A 19,519-nucleotide genomic window follows, 5' to 3' on the forward strand; every position below is an offset into this window, starting at 1 on the left:
CCAATAGGTCATCTGGTCTCAGAGATATATATACCGGCATATTCCATCAACATTTTTTCTGAGTTCTTTTCAATCTGTTGATTTCAGATGTATCAAAAACTTTCACTTGTTTTTGGACATGGCATGACAGAATGAATATTAATGAGACTACTAGTTTTGGTCACTTTTACTTAATCGCTATACTGATGATCATTCTAGTAGGAAGCTTAATAAAAGACTATATATATTTTCAGCACATTACCAGTACTTTACCCATCCTTAGATAGACTAATTTCCAAACTAATGCCACTTGCTTCCTTTCTGGTCAAGAAACAGAGCATTTGAAACATCGGCTCTATTGCCACATCACACTATACCAATGCATTAGACCTCATTCATAGTAGATACACCTGGACGTATTGAGATCGTCTTAACAAAATACACTCATACTGTTCGCTAATCTTGAGACGTATCGCATTGACATCAGATGACACTACCATGGAGATTCAGTTTATCTATTGCATAGACAAAGTTTTGCCATAATCTAAGTCTTTGTTAACTCTTTGGACTAGTGGCTTTATTCAGAGTGTTTGATAGATAGTGTGTTATGTATTACAATTTAAAATACCATAAAACTGAATTAAATTGTAATATAGATTTAGAAGTTAAATAAAGATCGCTATGTATCCAATTCATGACACTTCCCAACAAGGTTGATGCACGCAGTTTCTTTGTTTAATACAAATATATTTAAAAATAAAAAGAGTAATGATCTATGTACAAAAACTTTACAAACTTACAAACTATATCGAGTCTTCTTTATGGTCTTAAACTACTTTGACAAGTTATCGAGGGTTCACGATGAGCGAGTTAATTTCGAGTTGGTGTAAGTACAATTCACTTAATGGGGAGCTAGTTAGTTCTTCATTTTTTGTTGTTCACATCTCGAGTTTTTCACTGCTTAAGTATATGTGTTTTTCTTATAGCAAAGCCACATCGGGCTATCTGCTGAACCTACCGAGGGGAATCGAACCCCTGATTTTAGCGTTGTAAGTCTGTAGATATACCGCTGTACCAGCGGGGAGCCTGCTTAAGTAATACAATGTCTTGATAAAAATACTTATGTCTGATATAAATCGAATGAAGTTAAATAGTTTGTAATGTTTGAAATTTATAAACGTTCCTGGTTAAATATCTGAGCTTCCCGATGAATATGCTTTAATCACATTCATAGATTCTGACGTTTGTAGTTTATCAACTCTATCAAATCAATAATATATGCTTTCTCTTGGCGCTGCACATTTGTTGCATTTATAGGCGTAAGGAAAGTTTCTAGAAATTTCAGCCTGCACGACAATATTGACGATACACTAGTGTTTACGTACATACACATACATGTTGTTTCTCTTAATTGAGAACCTTCTACAACTTTAATGGATAGGCGGGAATTTCGCAATACTGGTTTAACAGTATAAGTTACGCACATTTGTAAATATAAATGTAACTTAAAAAACATCTATATTAAAACAGAAATACAATAGTAAATACGTCACAAGTGTAATGAATCGGTGTCCTGACAACTCTTGTAACAACCAGCTACCCTATCCCTCATTCTTGTATCTTCACAGGCACATATCAAGTACTGGCCAACCCCTTAAGAAAACTTGACAGAGCACTAAACTTTTTGCAATAATCTGTTTGGTGCACTCCTTAACATATGAACATGTGTTCTTGTCAAAATGCAATTCTCGTGACCATTTTGCAGAGTTACATTTAAGGATTTATTATTAATATATGTCAGTAACTTGGCATCAAAATATAGCATGTAATTTAATTTTATATATTATTTGTTTCAACTTAAATTACCAAGGAAATATTTAACTAAAATCTTAACCTTCGACTTTGAATCAATGACTTAGATGTTCTGTGATTTCTCACTCGGAGAATTTTTCCCTTAAATGTGCTTCAGATTTTTAAACCAATTAGAACACATGATAAACATAATGAAAAGCTAGAATATGAGTATTGCAACCTCTTATCTTCTTGCTTTATAGAAATAACACTATTTATTCATTCCACGACTCTTTAAGAAGTGCTTATAACACTGTGTAACACAAATTTTGTTCCTAATTAGTATGTTATTTCTAAATTGCTTATGTTGTAAAAGTACAGAAAATGGCCATTATTCCATTCAAACTTTGCTTTTGTGACCTGGATAACGAAATTTAGAAATTAACCTGCACATTTTCATTTACTGAGGTCTGAATAAAACAACATATGAATCAAGATTTACATGTATTTATACTACAGTTATACAAAAATGAACAAAAATGTTTAGAAGTGTGTAGTTTTTCGAGACTTGCGACTGCAATGTAAATCATTTTCACGTGTCAGCCCCCAAATATAGTCTTGGTATTCGACTTTGTTAGACCAAGATTTCTGATCAAGTTATTGAAGTCTCTTTGGTTGGGGTAGTATGGGTTTCTCTCGCCAGCTCCACCTCTGAAATTGTAATCTGGATCTTCAACGTCTACCTCCTCTTCTGATTCGCTGCTCCCTTCTGAGAATGGCTGCTTTCCCTTTGGCGGAATGGGTACAGGGAGCTCAGGGCTGTGTGACGCTGGTGCGATGGATGATGGAAGGTCAAGATACATGAGAGCAGATGCATTCTTGCCAGCCCGACGTTTGGAAGGGTCCACCATGCAGAAGTAGCAATTGCTTGAGTGGTCAGTGGGTTCACGCCAAATTCTTGGTTTTATTTTCCCCTCTGTACCATCTTGCAAAAAAGCAAAATAAAATTATTATTATGAAGAATAACTTTATTTTATCCACAACTAATTGTAAGAGGTTCATTCAAAATATTTTATGTGATATTTTTTATACTATTGGAAATTTAAAAAAATAAATTAAAAATTATTTAAATTTTAAAAGGTCTACAATTTATATAATATAAAATCTTACTATTCAAGAAAGAAATTTTATCTTCTAGCTTTCCTTGTAGTTCTCACAGGTTAAATGAGGTGCTCAGATTTTGTCTTGACCCCCGACAGGCATACCGAAATAAGCCTTGTAGACTTCACACATTTTAGCAGATGCTGTCACAGAGTACTTTTTCGCTCTTGTTTTGATAAATTGTCCACATACATAGCAGAATGCGTCTGGAGAATGCTTGCAGCTTCTTGATGCCATCTCTGATAAAATCAGATAGGTATATGCGTTCACTTAGGCAGCTAGAACTAAACTGAAGTGGTGAGTAGTGAGCCCCTTTATATATATTACTATGGAAAGTTCTAGAAAATTCTAAAAGGTTCTTGAAAATTCTCGTAAGTTCTACAACACTAGAAAATTTTGTAAGTTCTACATCATTCTAGAAAGTTCTTCAAAATTCTTGTGAGTTCGAAAAATCTCTCTATCAGATATTCAGCACTGAATATACCTGGAATGTTCTGGAAAATGAGTAAATTTGAAAATTTCATTATTTAGGTCACAAAAACAAAGTTTGAAGAAAAAATAGGTCTTTTCCATTTACTTTAGGCATAAGCAATTGGGAAATAGTACTTTCTGCACAGGAAAAAAAAGTACAAATTTTGTTACATAGTGTAATTAATTATCTGTGACATTGGTACTAGACATGTTTATAACCAATATTAAGATCATTTTGTACCTTTTATAAACTACATAAATATTTGTTTCAGTAAAAACTAGATGTGTTGTGTCACGAATATTGTTCCAAGAAAAAATGCATATCATGAATTACTTTTAGTTTAATTAGAGAGCTAGGTAAATGGCAGTAGTTTTTGTAGATTCTAATCTTGGGAGCCTCATGCTGCTGAAAACCAGGTTTGAATATTCTTGGTGTGCTGAACACAGATCGCCTTTTCTGTAGCTTTGTGCTTAATAAGAAGCAAATAAACAAACATCTGTAATCTAGCGAATGATATGCTCTTGATTTTTTTAAGTTTTGTATTTGAAAACTGCATGAATTATTTGAGGATAACCTAAATAGTTAGAAAAAAGAAAGTTGGTATCTGTTTGCAAATAACCCGGATGGCCCTCGCGTAGCTTTGCGAAAAACTAATAAAAACAAAACTACTTAATCTACTATACTATCCAGTGAATCAGTGTTTCACAGTAGTTATACATGGTTTAAAAATTAATAAAACAATAAAATTAATTACAGTTGTCAAAAGTTAAGAGGCCTAAAACTCATGAAATAAATAAATGTACGATCCAATTAGTAAAAAAGTTAACTTTATTAAATATTTTTCTACAGATGGTTATTTATAATTAGTTTTTATGTAGAAAAATCATATGTAAAAATATAGTTGTACTGAAAAACGTACAATGTTCATTTGAGATCTTTTTTGAGGTTATTTAAATGAATTATAAAAAATGTAAAATGATAAGAGGTGCGGCCCGGCATGGCCAAGCGCGTAAGGCGTGCGACTCGTAATCCGAGGGTCGCGCTAAACATGCTCGCCTCCCAGCCGTGGAGGTGTATAATGTGACGGTCAATCCCACTATTCGTTGGTAAAAGAGCAGCCCAATAATTGGCGGTGGGTGGTGATGACTAGCTGCCTTCTCTCTAGTTTTACACTGCTAAATTAGGGACGGCTAGCACAGATAGCCCACGAGTAGCTTTGTGCGAAATTCCAAAAAAACAAAAGACAAGAGGTATTTCATTTTTAGTATAAAAACACAATGACTCAGTATAGAGGGCCCGGTATGGTCAAGTGTGTTAAGACATTCGACTCGTAACCCGAGGGTCTCGGGTTTGAATCCCGGTCGCACCAAACATGCTCGCCCATTCAGTCCTGAGAGCGTTATAATGTGACTGTCAATCCCACTATTCGTTGGTAAAAGAGTAGCCAAAGAGTTAGCGGTGGGTGGTGATGACTAGCTGCCTTCCCTCTAGTCTTACACTGCTAAATTAGGGACGGCTAGCGCAGATAGCTCTCGAGTAGTTTTGCGCAAATTCACAAAACAAACTAAGTAAAGACTTCATGAATTCACAGATAATTATTTCGTTTAAATATTTTATTAATGAAGCTCAATTTGTTGCGCACAATTTACTCGTAATGTTTACTGAGAGCTTATAATATATTTAATGGAGATATATTTAGTACTTTAAACATTATAACATGTATAATTTCGTGATTACGTGATGGTTATCATGTCAATCAATCATTAGCTTCCTGAGACTAAAGTACTGGTAATTACTACTTGTTATTGACTTTCATAGACTTACTGTGTTGTCAGTTAAAACGGAAAATCTTTCCTACCTTGAAGTATGGCAAGATACGGGAAACGCCCTTCAAAATGACCTAACTGTCCATATACAAAGCACATGCTTTAGTCCTTTTTTTCAGAGTTATTCCAAGATACAGACATCATTAGTACTGACTGTAGCATTGCCTACTCACTGGAAATCAGTAAGATTGTGTCATACTACTGGTATATGTTAGCTTCCGGTTCATCGTCGTCAAAATTCGAGCTGAGCATGGTGCTGTCACTTGAGCATGACTGTCTGTCTAAGATTTAGCTATGGTAGTAGATGCTGCAGGTTTCATATTATCTTTTAACTTATTTCAAGTTATGACTTTAAACTCAATGAAACAGAAAATGCCTCTTTTAATCGAAAGATACCTCATTACCTATACAGGTAATCTCTTGTTAAAGTTCTTTATGAGAATATCACTGTGAGTTGCCAACCATTACAAAGTGTTTTACCATAAGAATTGCACAGGTAATCCGCATTACTAGCCAAGATCTCAGTAACACATTTCTTTTCAGACTTGAATTCAGCCAGATGGTTAACTTTGTTTTACAACATACCTAAATTTCATTACAACTTGGCTGTAACTATATATCAGTCCCAGAATCTATCGTTACTCTTGTGAATTAGGTACCCATCTATGAATGACAGAATTATAAGTTACCGTAGATATTTCATTCATTGGCTTTGCACGACCACAGGATTATTTTTTACCCATGGGCACCTAGGCAATATATTTCCCATCTCATTGAGTGCCTTATGTATCACCATCTTCACCAGCTAGTGTCCACTGTTTTACTTGCTGGCAAAAATTCAGACTGTCAGAGATTACCCAACAACAGTCTCTTCCACCTATGGATGCTGATCTTTACCAAGGATGAATTTAAGCTATTCTTGCTCGCAGGAACTTAGGTTTCTTAAAAAGACACCCCAGTCAGTCTTGAATTTGCCAGACTATACATATGTGTAATTACCCCCGGTTGTCTGTTCCTTTCTTGCATTGAAATCACACCTCATAACATTAATTTCTATTACGGATGCGCCAGATCCTAGCATTTCTCTTTCTTCAGTCTTTAGTTTTAGTATTATGAAAATCTGACATAAAGAAGGAGATTTTCTGAGGCCCAAAAACTTTTACAGATAACCATCTTCCTTCAATGACTAACTCTTCCTCTTGGTTGTATGCGCTTTGATTCATACAAAAAGAATCAATTTGTTTTAATTGTGATTCATTTTTAAACTTAAAAAACGTAATAGATAAGAAGAGCACGAGAAAGAAAGTCGTCAAAATAAAATATGGAAATCCTCATGAAAGCCAATCCTATGGTCTTGGATAGTTTGTGGTATTCTCAGGTGTAATAATTTTCCCTAGGAATGATCACGTAGGTTTCCACAGAATAACAGCAGGTCTGACCAAATCTAGCTTCTCTGATTTTAATTGAGTTGTGAGGAAACACAAGAGACTAGATATAGTATACAACAAAATGAATCAATCTTTATTCAAACAACGAAAACAAGTTAAAAAGTGTATTTGTGAAGGTTAGAGCTGTTGTTGGAAAGAAATCTGTATGAATTAAGAATCTATATTTCTCAGTAAACTCAGTAATATGTGAATGTGGTTCTAACTAAGAAAATGTTGCATTATATGCACGAAATTATAATGCTATACTCGTTCATATAGTATGTGCACAGTGACTTTCCTAATACTCTGTAGAAGTTGTCCTGTTGTTCAAGGTCTGTAGTGGTTGACATACCACAACTTTCAACTTTCCATAAGAAACACGAGTAACACCTCATGTAAGTAACCTACAACTATAGATAACTCGAGTAAGAGCAACTTGATTACTAAGACATATACATTACTGTATAATAATGAAGAATTATTCCATCAAAGTACAATTGTGAATACGCAAAGCAGAATTAGGTTATTTATATTCTAAATTTGAATAAATAGGGCTAAATAAAAATGAATGGATAATCCTATGGTTTTCTTATATAAAGAAAAATTCTATTGTCTTGAAGAATGGGTAATTTGTCGACTGTTTATATGCTCTAATGTGAAATAAGTACATTTTTATAGATAGGCTCATCTATAGTTATCTTACTGGCTTATCAGTTTTAACAATGTTATGTTTGTTCAGGTTTTTAACTGAAATTAAGATTAAAGTTTACAAGCATTACAAACCTAGACTTATTTGTCAAGTTATTTGGTACGTGTCTGGGAACGCAGTGGAAAAGATAATTATTTCAGTATCTTTGAACATATCATTCACTTTGATTAAATGGATGGTAGTACTTCCACATAGACGCACTACAATCAAGATGCCTAACTTTGCTGATGTAAGAAATAAGTCTGTTGTTAGTTAAGCCTATTTTGTTATTTTTTACTCGATGCATCCGCAGGATCAGAAATTTATTATCAAGTCATTTTTATGTATATGTGAATAATCACAAAAAATGAAGAGATATTTTGCAGCTGTTGTTTATTTCAATGAGTTTACTACTACCTTACAGCCACTTGAAAACCTTGGTCAAGTTCTTCTTGCATTGAGTTACTCATCTACTAAGAGTTTGTTGAAAGTTAGCGTTCTCCGAGGACGAGACTACCGAATTAACCCAGCCGTTGTGAAGACATCTTTGAAGAATTTGTGCAATAAAGGTAGGAAGAAGGATTATAAAGAGCTTGAACTCACATTGAGTTTAGTTCATCATCAGTTCCTACTTATTTCTCAGCTCTTTAGTACTGTGAGTAGAAAAAAATTGTCTTGTAGAACTTTAGGAACCACCTCTGATTAATAGCTTGGTTTAAAACATATCTTAATTATTGGCTATCTGACCTTCCGTTTAGCCTTTATAAACCTTCTCCTTGTTGTTTTTTACATTGGGGCAAGGAACAAATTTATACTGGTTATCCGCCGTAAATTTATTGTTTTCCCAATTAAAGTAGTTTGTGAAAATGACTCTTTAAGGAGATATAAAATAGCATGAATTTAGAGTTATTTAGTGAGCAACAAAACTTAAACAAGTTTAAACATATGTAAAATGTATTAAACCATCTGAACAATTATTTACTATGTTTTTAATTTATGATATATACGTACACAATATTAGAAATAAGCATGGAAACAGTGAGAAAAAATAGTGTTAAATGGAAATATTTCTGAACTGTCATTCCTTTAATGCACAAAAAGGAACTTCATGACACTAAGTCTATAATGTAATTGGTTGTCATCTAACTAATTAGAAAGCGTCACACCAGTATAAAACCTATAAACGTACGGACAGTAATACTATCCCCAGTAGTGTAATGTAATACCGTGTGGTAAGCATGGTCTTGGTGAGTCCTGATGAAAAAGTGTAACAACGCTCTGTGTTTTAGAAAAATCCATATACAAGACCCTGAAGAGGGTACGTGAACCTGGCATTGCTAGTAATAGAAATATTCGAGGTAAAAAAGCAAATTTCCTCAGATATACGACGGCCAAGTATAGATTTTTCCAATGTCGTTGTTGTAATTACAAGTACAAATAGTATTTTGAGAAAATAAAATAAACATTAGTATAAAGTGACTTAACTACATTTAGTAGTTTAATACCCACTGGTGAGAAAAGGTAACACAAAATTAAACGATCTTTGAACTGTAAACAGATTAAAAAATAAAACTAGATACCTGTTTTCTTCAAAAATAACTTCAGGTTTAAATAATTTGACAAGATCAATGGCAGAAAATGAATGTTATTGTAATTAGTAAATGAATATATAGTAAGGCATGATGGAGAATCAGTACACGTTTTGGGATGTATTGCTGATTAATACATATTAATGGCATTCTGGCTGTTGATAAGTGCAGGTACAATCATGATTCATTGGGCAAAGAATTAACTTCGAGTATGCTAGTAATCATAGATATACGGAAAATGTGATGAAAATATTTACTTGTAGTAAAGAGACTGATGAAACACTCACACCATGGCTTGATCCGTACACAGTCCCAATAACAACATTAGTGATGCTTTATGGAGTTATGTAAAATCTGATGAGGTCAAAAATGACCAAAAATTTGTCCGAATTGCAGTTTGTAATATAGGACGTTTGAAACAACATTAAGTTTCAAATCTTAATCTTTGATTTGAAACTTAATATTAAAAATAAATATTTTAATTTAAATATATATACATTTATCTTATATAAAACTCGTATATTGATAAAATGTTTTACAACGTGAAAACAAGATTAATGCTTTGCTCTAAGTACAGGATTCACATGAAGAATACTAGTGTATTGCTCAAAATATTCGCTTTTCATTGTATCTTCTGTGTTGATGTTTTTGTACCATTACTAAGTTCACCATCTAGTTTCCATTATTCTTTATCTGTGTCTACTATATGTTAAGTGTTCATTATTATTAGTTCCAATACTGTATATATATATATACATATGTATGCATATTGCCTATTTAATAACTTGTTTTTTCTGCAAAGTTATGGACCATTTAATTCTAATTGCCAAATCACACTTATTCTAAAGAAATCATTTTATTTGAACTATTAAGATGATTGGAAATGAAACCGTTTTAACAAAAAAATAATCTTCATTTTTTTAATGTAGTTGTAACAAGCTTAGATGTAATGTTTTCTACGTTTAGAGAAATCACTCTAAAGTGTACAAGTTTTACCTAATGTAATGCTTATATCTATACACAGATAAGCTGGACACTTTCGTAAAAGTGACTCTAATGTGCTCAGGACAGAAAGTAAAAACAATGAAAACATCAGTGATGTCTTCGTCACAAAATCCTTTATATAACCAGAGTTTTCACTTCGTAGTACCAGTAAATTTTCTTGACGATTCTAGTGTAGTTGTAACTGCCATGGCAAAGGGTTCCTTTAATCAGAATGCGGTGATTGGTAGAATTGTGTGTGGACCTTTTCTACAGAATTCAGGAGGAAATCCCACTTTTTGGGGTGAAATGCTACTCAAAGACCACCAGGTTGTTAAGTGGCAAACTCTCTATCACTAAGAAACGATAATAGTGAAAAAGGAAATGTATTGACTCAAGGTAAACCACTATAAACCAAATACAGTAAAAATAAAAAGTTGTTGCAGTCCTTTGGAATTCTTTGGAATATTTCGCACTTTACTGGTAAAAAGGATACACTATTCCGATAACGTTATTTTACGTTTTAATTTAAAGGATGATTATTGAGCAACTGAAGACACAGAAGAGTTCAAACGTAATAATATACAACATCTCTTTGTCGAAATAGTTGAATTTAAGTGTCATATTGTCTAAACAAAAGAAAAATAAAATTGTAGTTATCTTAATATTGTGAAAAATAAATAGAAAGGAAGCTTTGTTCAATTTCAAACATTTATTAACTGAGCTCTTTCAACATAGGTAAGCCAGTTTTCAATTGATTAAACTTGTTCACCAATAAGTGAACAAATATTTTCAAACATTATATTTTCATGTATGGCGATTTTGAATGTAGCTAGTTGTAACCTTTTGGTAACCAGTACATTGACGAGCAGTCACTATTAGAAAATGTGGAAGTGCAATGAGTCAACATCTGATGATCTAAGTGGGAAAGTATTTCAGGATATGTAAGCCAGTTGGAGTGATTAATAATGAAATTATTATTGCTCTAATAGAGCAATAGGAGAATGGCTCTATTAGACTTGTAATATTTCTTCACCAAACTAATAACGTAGAGTTCTTGAAAGAAGAATCATCAAACTTGGAAAAATAGTGAAAAAAAGTATAGAAAATACAGTACGCACACCTAACAGTATAAGTACATAATATCAGTGAAATATCTACGTCGTTTAGTGAACTAACGTACTCTACACGCCCATAATCTTGAAGCTCAGAAAACGACCGACTTCTAAAGTTGTTGAATACCGCTTCAATCAAGTCAATTGCAAGCCAATCAACCAAAATGGTTTTGGAGGTAAAATGATAAGTTATATAAATATATATGTATGAGCATTACCACTGTATAAAAAACTGCATTGATCACATCTGTTCTAAACTCATCAACAGGGTATATACCTCAATTAAATACTGATACCCCTCGTTCATCACAACGAAGAAAATTCTTTATTTTAAGCTTTCCAGATTTCCAAACAAAAATTTATGTATTTTTTCTATGTTTTGTAAACGTAGCCCAGTACTTTTTGTCAGATGATGTACAATGTGTAACATTGGAGTTATACTAATATTTTGGATATTGTGAATGTTTTACATGTACTTTTTTACGCACCTGTACCGTCTCTTAAAAGCAATCAGTAATTTAAATAAAATTAATTGACAAACACTATTCGTTTCATCTTCTGTCTATTTAAGAAAAATAATGTTTAGAAAAACACAGTATAACCAAAATTGGTTTGTTTAGAATTTCACGCAAAGCTACGCGAAGGCTATCTGCACTAGCCATCCCTAATTCAGCAGTGTAAGACTAGAGAGAAGGCAGCTAGTCATCACCGCCCACGGTCAACTCTTGAGCTACTCTTTTACCAACGAATAGTGGAATTGACCGTCGCATTTAACGCCCTCGCGACTGAAAGGGCGAAAACTAAATGACCTACAAAAAAAAAAAACTAATCTAGACTATCAACTGGCCTGCTGCATTCAACCAGACGTTTATAGACTGATATAACGCAACATCAATCAACTCAACAGTAAGAATGACAAGAAAAAGAAAGTCCGCCACAACAAGAAACTAGATAAACTAAGGTACCAACAACAAAAAGACGTCTACACGACGAACCACCAACAAACCTCGTAATTAACGGATCCTACCGAAAATTAAGCAAAGAAGAAATTCATCTACTCAACAAAGGATTCAACTTTGCAGTAACACCTGGAAATATTCCATCCATCGAAATGAAAGCCTGCCTGGAAGTCCTAGCTAGAAGACTGGTGATTCGCTTTACACAAACTGAAAACACCAGCAAAACAACGAAAAACAATCACCAGAAAGATGACAACTTCCACAACAATTCCACCGACAATCAACAACCTATCTTTACAGGTAAAACTGAAAAAACTATTTCCCTGAAACACCTTAAAACAGTATCATAAAACAACTTTTTAAAATAATTTTCACACAAAACTATCAAGATAATTTCACAGGAAAGAAATCTAAAAAACAACCTTACACAAAAAAGATATTAATTCTGTAAACAACTTAAAACACGACAACATCAAAATTCTTAAAGCAGATTAAGGCAATGCTATAGTTATAATGAATACAAATGAATACATTCAGTAAATGAACAACATCTTGTCAGACACAAACAAATTTAAACTACTAAACACAAGTATACAAAAACACATGAAAACCAGTTAAACAAAATACTACTACAAATGAAAAAAAAACAACAACACAATATCAAAAGACGTTTATTCTTACCTACGAAAGACCGACTCACACATACCACAACTATACGGCACCCCCAAACCTCACAAACCTGATTGTCCACTTCGACCCATAATGTCGACCTACGAATTATTTAACTACAATTTTGGTAAATATGTAGCGTGGGCATTTTCTAAATATGCAATATCAGCCGGCTCATTTTCCAAAGACTCTTTTAACTTTAAATATATTCTTAATCAGTTACATCATAAAGCGTTAATGGCCAGTTTTGATGTAATCTCACTCTTCACAGAAGTCCCAACCACTGAAGCCTGCAAGATAGCTTTAGAACTTTATATCCAAGACCCCAACCAATTGATACACGTCGCTAGCAACCAATTAGCAGCCCTTATAGAATTCACTACAACCAAAATTAACTTTAGGTTCAATAACCAAAACTACCTACAAATAAATGGCCAATAAATGGGGAATCCCGTGTCACCAGTTCTAACCAACATTTTAAGACACAGATTGAATCACTAGCGATCAATTCAGCCTTACACCCCAACAATATACTGGTACAGTTATGTTCATGATACAATTGCTGGGTTTACATCTACAAAATCCATACATACTTTTTTTTTTAACCACGTTAACTCCATACACCCCAACATTACTTTCACCTGTGAACACGAAAAAATACAAATCAAATAGCATCTCTTAACCTCAAGATCACTAGAAATGATACACAATTCAGAACAGAAATCCACAGAAAAATCACCCCTACTGGATTATACATTCCCTGGGACTCAGCACATGAAACAAAACAAAAACTCAACAGATTGAGAAACCAAATAAACACAGCCACAAAACTATTTTCACGTGATAAAATTAATGATGAAATCAACAAATTAAAACAACACTTCAACTACATCAACAAATTTCCTCCACAAACCGTGGAAAAAATTATACGCACACACCTTCACCAACAACCAACAAATAATAAATTCCAAGATACAACAAACTACAAAACCTTATACTGCTGCATACCATATGTTCCCGACATCAGCGAAAAATAACCAACATTTGGAAAAAAAGTTATGACAAAACACAATATTTCAGTTAACAAAAAATTTATTCGAAAACCAGATACAAGACTAAAGTCCATAGTATATAAAAACTACACTGACAAACACAACACCAACATAATTTATAAAATACAATGCAACAACTGCCACGACTTCTATATTGGAGAAACAAGCAAAGAAACGGAAATTAGTTTCAAAGAACACTTTCACATGTTTTTCAACACTACAAATCAAATTAACACCATATAACCAAGGAAAATATTCAGATATTAAGTAGGGAAACAAATATAAACAAACGCAAAATCAAAGAAGCCCTACTTGAACAGCAATTAGAACCAAATTTAAACCAATATAAAGGAACATTTTTATACCTATACTAATTAATAACCTAACATCCAACTCCATCGCCCCCTACAATCTCATACCCATTTGCATTCTCGTCCCTAAGACACGTGTCCGGCAACAGTCACATTCAAATTCTCTCTTTCTTAACCTAAAGATGACCTAGGAAGGTCAAAACGTTACATTCTCCTTATTAATAAAAGTGTTCATACCCATACCAGCCATTCTGAGATACATATTTATTTCGAGTGGGTTTTTCGTTATCAAGAATATTAAATATTAGATCACATGTTAAATTACTGAACAAAAGATGTTTTTAAAAATAACGAGACGATTAATAGGACTTCTTTATGTAATATTTTTGCGTAAAGTAAGATTTTCTATTTTAGGAATAAATATATCAAACATTGTGTGTATTTACTAAATAAATACTGTATTTGTAAAATAATGAGACACAAGAGCATGTGTTGCTTTATTAGTGTAAGAAAAGGATTGGGGTAGCTACTATTGTGCGAATAACAACTTTTTTTTTTTTTTGGAATTTCGCACAAAACTACTCGAGGGCTATCTGTGCTAGCCGTCCCTAATTTAGCAGTGTAAGACTAGAGGGAAGGCAGCTAGTCATCACCACCCACCGCCAACTCTTGGGCTACTCTTTTTACCAACGAATAGTGGGATTGACCGTCACATTATACGCCCCCACGGCTGGGAGGGCGAGCATGTTTAGCGCGACGCGGGCACGAACCCGCGACCCTCGGATTACGAGTCGCACGCCTTACGCGCTTGGCCATGCCAGGCCAACAACTATTAAAAACTTTATTCTGTAATATTCTTAATTAATAATTAGATCAACCCTCCAGCAATATTCCAACCAATCATCGTGGAGATATAAATTAACAAACTAATGACTTCGCACAATACAATATCCATATAGACTGTCTCTTAAGAAAAAAAAGGTGCGGAAGAATACAGAGAGCTTTATTAATCACGGCTGAAGTGGCTGACTGCAACAAGTATTCTCCGTAACTGTGGCCACTAACCTCTTATTAAAGGGCAAACACATAAATCAACCTGCCACTTCTTTCACTTAGTGACTACTTTGCGGCCAGTTGAAAGCCAAAATTTGCGCTTCATTTTATGACCGTGTAGAACTCCAAAATAAGAGATCCTTGTTTATGCTACTGATCGCTTAGCGCTAAATATCGAGTCACAATTTAAATGAAAAAAAAAGCAAATAGGTTGTCGATCAGTATTTCAAGAGTTAAAAAAAGAGTCACCACCTGAGTCAATTTTTAAAGAATGAAAATTCATTTTTATTTCTAGTTTCTTTTTTCTTAATTTTCCAAAATCTCAAACAAAACTAAAGTCTGTTTTTAATTTTCCAAACTCTCAAACAAAACTAAAGTATGTTTTTAATTTTCCAAACTCTCAAACAAAACTAAAGCCTGTTTTTAATTTTCTGAACTCCCTAGCAAGATTTTGTATTTTATTTCTTGGATCTGTTTTTAATAAATTCCTTAGCAGAATTGTACTTATTTTTTACCTGTTTTATAAACATGACCTGGTACCGTCTGTGTTCTCCGGTTTTACATCGTTTAATAGTTTCGATGCATGAATAATTTCTTTTTTCAAAAGAGTGATTACATAGTCCTCCAGGCTTCGATTAGGTTTTAGATACATTTTACAAGTTTGAACAGCAATATTTGTCTTATTAGTCTCTAACGTGACGCGTTGCTTATTTTACGCCAGATTAATATAAAAGAACAAGCCTGTTGTAAAGCGAGATTTATATAACATTACACGCAAGAACAGCTTCTGTTTTTTGTTAGTAATGTACTAACACTCTGTTGCTTGGCCGAAAGTAACCAGTAAAAAAATATCATAAGTGTAACGATTTTATAGACCTGTCTAACTCAAAATTAAACATTAATATTCCATTAAGCGGACTTAGGTTTCTATGACAAGATTTCCAGTAGTATTCATGTAACACTGAGAGATTAATGTTATCGTAAGTTTCTCACAAGTAAACAAAATTAGTATTTATAAATCAAAGTGTTTTAGAATAAAATGAAAATAATTTTCTGAAACTTCTCAGTTTGTAAATAGCATCAGAGCTATATAATCTATGTTAAAGGAAGAAAGAAAACACGTAGAACGAAAAAGGATCTCTCTATGTAACAAGATTCCATCACACATAATAATGTTATTAACCCAACCAGTATGAAATATTAATCAAATTATACGTTTAACACTTAATATCAGTATTTTGTTGAAACCAATAAAAACATCTAACCAGTAAAGTTTAAGAAGTTTATTTGCAACTTTCAAATAGAAACACAGTAATATTGACGAAATTAATGTAGGTATTATTGATTACTAAACAAGTATGAAATATGAATCTCCTCTTTTGTGTTACAAGACTCTTTCGTTCAGAAATAAAAGGTGACAGTTCCTATAAACTTTGGGATATATTTGGTGGCATTTTCTCAATAAATAAAACAGTTTCCATGTGTCAGTTTTCCACTGGGTCAGTTTGCTTTCTTCACATTACAAATATTGCATAACTTAGAGTTTTGTCTACTCCATTTTATCTAGATTAACTAATAAAAACCACAGTACATTAGTAGCTGTAAATATTTGATTAATAAAGGTTCATCACTGAATTGTGTAAAAACAACTATATCTATATCTTTCGCAGGTACAACAATGTTCATGGTTTGTACTTTAGGTATACTTGACCTAATTTGGAAGTTATTATTTCATAATTGTTTATCATCATCTTTACAATTTTACCTTGCATGGTGGGGCATAATAATTTTGCAATGTGGGGAATAATCAAATAGCAAGTTTATTCACGGGAACTTACAGACATTAAGTGGATGATAAACTTACATACAAAGGTGTGTGCGAATTTTATTGCACCAGTGTGTAAAAAACAATAACCTGTCATTCAACGTTATGGACTCTATGTAAACCAAGAATGTAAAAACTATCAACACTTTCTTTAGAAAAAAAAAGTATGTTGCGATATGACACAAATCTTGCCCTATTTATAGTAACAACTCGCTACATTTTGTATTGCACATCTGATTGAGTAAACATTGGTTTATTGATTCGGTAAGCTTAGTTATTACTCAACCTGTACTAGTTGCTACATCTCTTTAATGAAAAAGAAAGGTCACTCAGTTTCATCGGTACCTCGGTGAAACAGAGGTTAGTGTTCTGAGTTGCAACGCTAAAATCAAAGTTCGATTCCCCTCGGTGGACATAGCATGTAACTTAATGTCTTTTTCCTATACATAGGACACTCGATAGTAACGGCCCGTCATGACCAGGTGGTTAAGTCATTCGACTCGTAATCTGAAGGTCGCGGGTTCGAATCCCCGTCACAGCATACATGCTCGCCCATTCAGCCGTGGAGGCGTTATAATGTGACAGTTAATCCCACTATTCGTTGGTAAAAGATATCCCCAAGAGTTGGCGGTGGGTGGTGATGACCAGCTGTCTTACCTCTAGTCTTACACTGCTAAATTAGGGACGACTAGCGCAGATAGCTCTCGAGTAGCTTTGCGCGAAATTTAAAACAAACCAAAAACCAATCAATAGTAACCAACATTAGCTTTAGGATTGCAACTCTATTATTTGGAACAGACCTATAACTACAGAACAAACCATATTGTTTATAAAATGTGTGTTGGTAGTTTTTATTCTCTAAAATAGTGTTAATAACTTCCTTAATAGTGAAGCCATGGAAACTAGATTAACAGTTTCTTGTCATCACTCGCATGCATTCAGTAGAGACGAACGAGGTATCATTACTTACGCTAATATCACGTGACGCTAAACGCTTTTTAATTAGACGAATTTCATAAAGCTAAGCAAGTTTATGTTTAGCAGTTGGAAATAAATAATGAATAATAACCGTCCAGACACATGATTCTTTTGAGAGCCTGAGCAAGAAACAGCTAATCCACTTTGGGTTCCTAACCAAGACATATGTATCTGCACGTGCTTTCATCATACAGTCTGCTGAAAATCAGTTAGCTTTAATTCTAATAACAAAAAAAAAAAAAACGGTTTGCCTTTTCTCTTAGATGAAACTATAATACAAATATCAGACCTATATCTCACGTGACTCTATGCTTCAACGTGGGCAGATGGTTTGGTCAAAAGCAAACTTTTATTGTTGAATAACTTTCTACGTATTTGTATATATTTAGACTAAATTTAACATAAACGTTTTTTGTTGAATAACTTTCTCTGTATCTGTATATATTTAGATTAAATTTGATACTCAATTGTAGGTTGTAAGGTTTATTAGTTTACCAAAAATATCAGTAAATTTTAAGTACGTTCTTATATCAAATAAAGTTTTTGTACTTTCTGTGTAAAGAAGAAAAAAAGGGAAAAAATGCAATTAAAATTCGAGAGCTTATTACGCGTTTATTTCTTAATATATTGCTTTGAGAATTAGTATGTGAAGAAAAGGATCAGTAGAGCACATCTAATGAAAATATTTGTTAGTTTGGATTACCACACTTTGAGGAACAGAAAATTGAAATCACTAAAGTGTCAACAACACACAGTGTGTTCTGCAGGTTGTTTTTGCTGCACGACACATTACCGTATTTCTTGATATTAGTTAGAAGCTAAAATATCAATTGAAATTTGTTTTAGGAAAGGTTTCATCTTGTCGAAAAGGACTAGTACACGAAATATATAAATATCTTGTTCTTTTGTGTGCTCGCTTTTATTATAAATGTATTGTTATTTCTGTTGTATAATTTCAAAGAAAATGTTTTGATTTATTTTACGAACATTTAAAACCGTGAGATTATGTTATAACTATAATGTAAACCTTCGCTTTTGTGTTTTCCGTTTAAGTCTTGTGTAACAAAGAGTCTGTAGGGGATCCATTTACGTCACAGGAAGGCATCTCCTTAGAGCAAACTGGATTTGACTTTGTTCGCTTTGTACGGCCTATACTATATTGTTAATTTCTTCTGTCATATGAACAAAAACATATGATGCCACATATTATACAACGCTAACAGCACTAGTAAATACATAAAAACGTAAAAAAACGCTTCCTATAGACAAAAAAAAGCTAATTTTATTTACCTTCAATAACTTCTTCAGGGAAATATAATGAGATATATTATTTCAAACTTCCTATCCATTTCTCATCCTCCGACCGATCATTAGGTAAAACCTAATTAAAATCTTCTATTCTACCTGAGACTTAATTTTAATAAGTTTGTATTTGTATGTCTGTTTAAGAATACGTTCCTTCCAACGCTACAAAAAAGAGCTCTAGCCTTCCTTAGTGTTATGTTTATATTTTTCATTTTAGCAAAGCCATCTCAGTCTATCTGCTGAGTCCATCCAAGGGAATAGAACCCCTGATTTTGGCGATGTAAGTCCGTAGACTTACCCCTGTACTAGCGAGGGACCCTTAGTTTTAAACTGATAGA

The 19,519-nt window shown here is 33.3% G+C and overlaps 1 protein-coding gene across 4 annotated transcripts in view; it reads left to right on the forward strand.

The window, feature by feature from the left end:
- LOC143229482 (synaptotagmin-1-like) overlaps positions 1-11,571 on the forward strand; it is a 32,318-nt gene extending 20,747 nt beyond the window's left edge. For all 4 annotated transcript variants that reach the window (XM_076461860.1, XM_076461858.1, XM_076461859.1 and 1 more), the window contains 2 exons: positions 7,769-7,913; positions 9,958-11,571. In XM_076461860.1, the coding sequence (XP_076317975.1) occupies positions 7,769-7,913; positions 9,958-10,274 (462 nt within the window). In that variant the 3' untranslated portion in view covers positions 10,275-11,571. The remainder of the gene's footprint in view (positions 1-7,768; positions 7,914-9,957) is intronic.
- The last annotated feature ends 7,948 nt before the right edge of the window (positions 11,572-19,519 follow it).

Source organism: Tachypleus tridentatus, chromosome 10 (assembly GCF_004210375.1).
Source record: "Tachypleus tridentatus isolate NWPU-2018 chromosome 10, ASM421037v1, whole genome shotgun sequence".
Classification (NCBI taxonomy): Eukaryota; Metazoa; Arthropoda; class Merostomata; order Xiphosura; family Limulidae; genus Tachypleus; species Tachypleus tridentatus.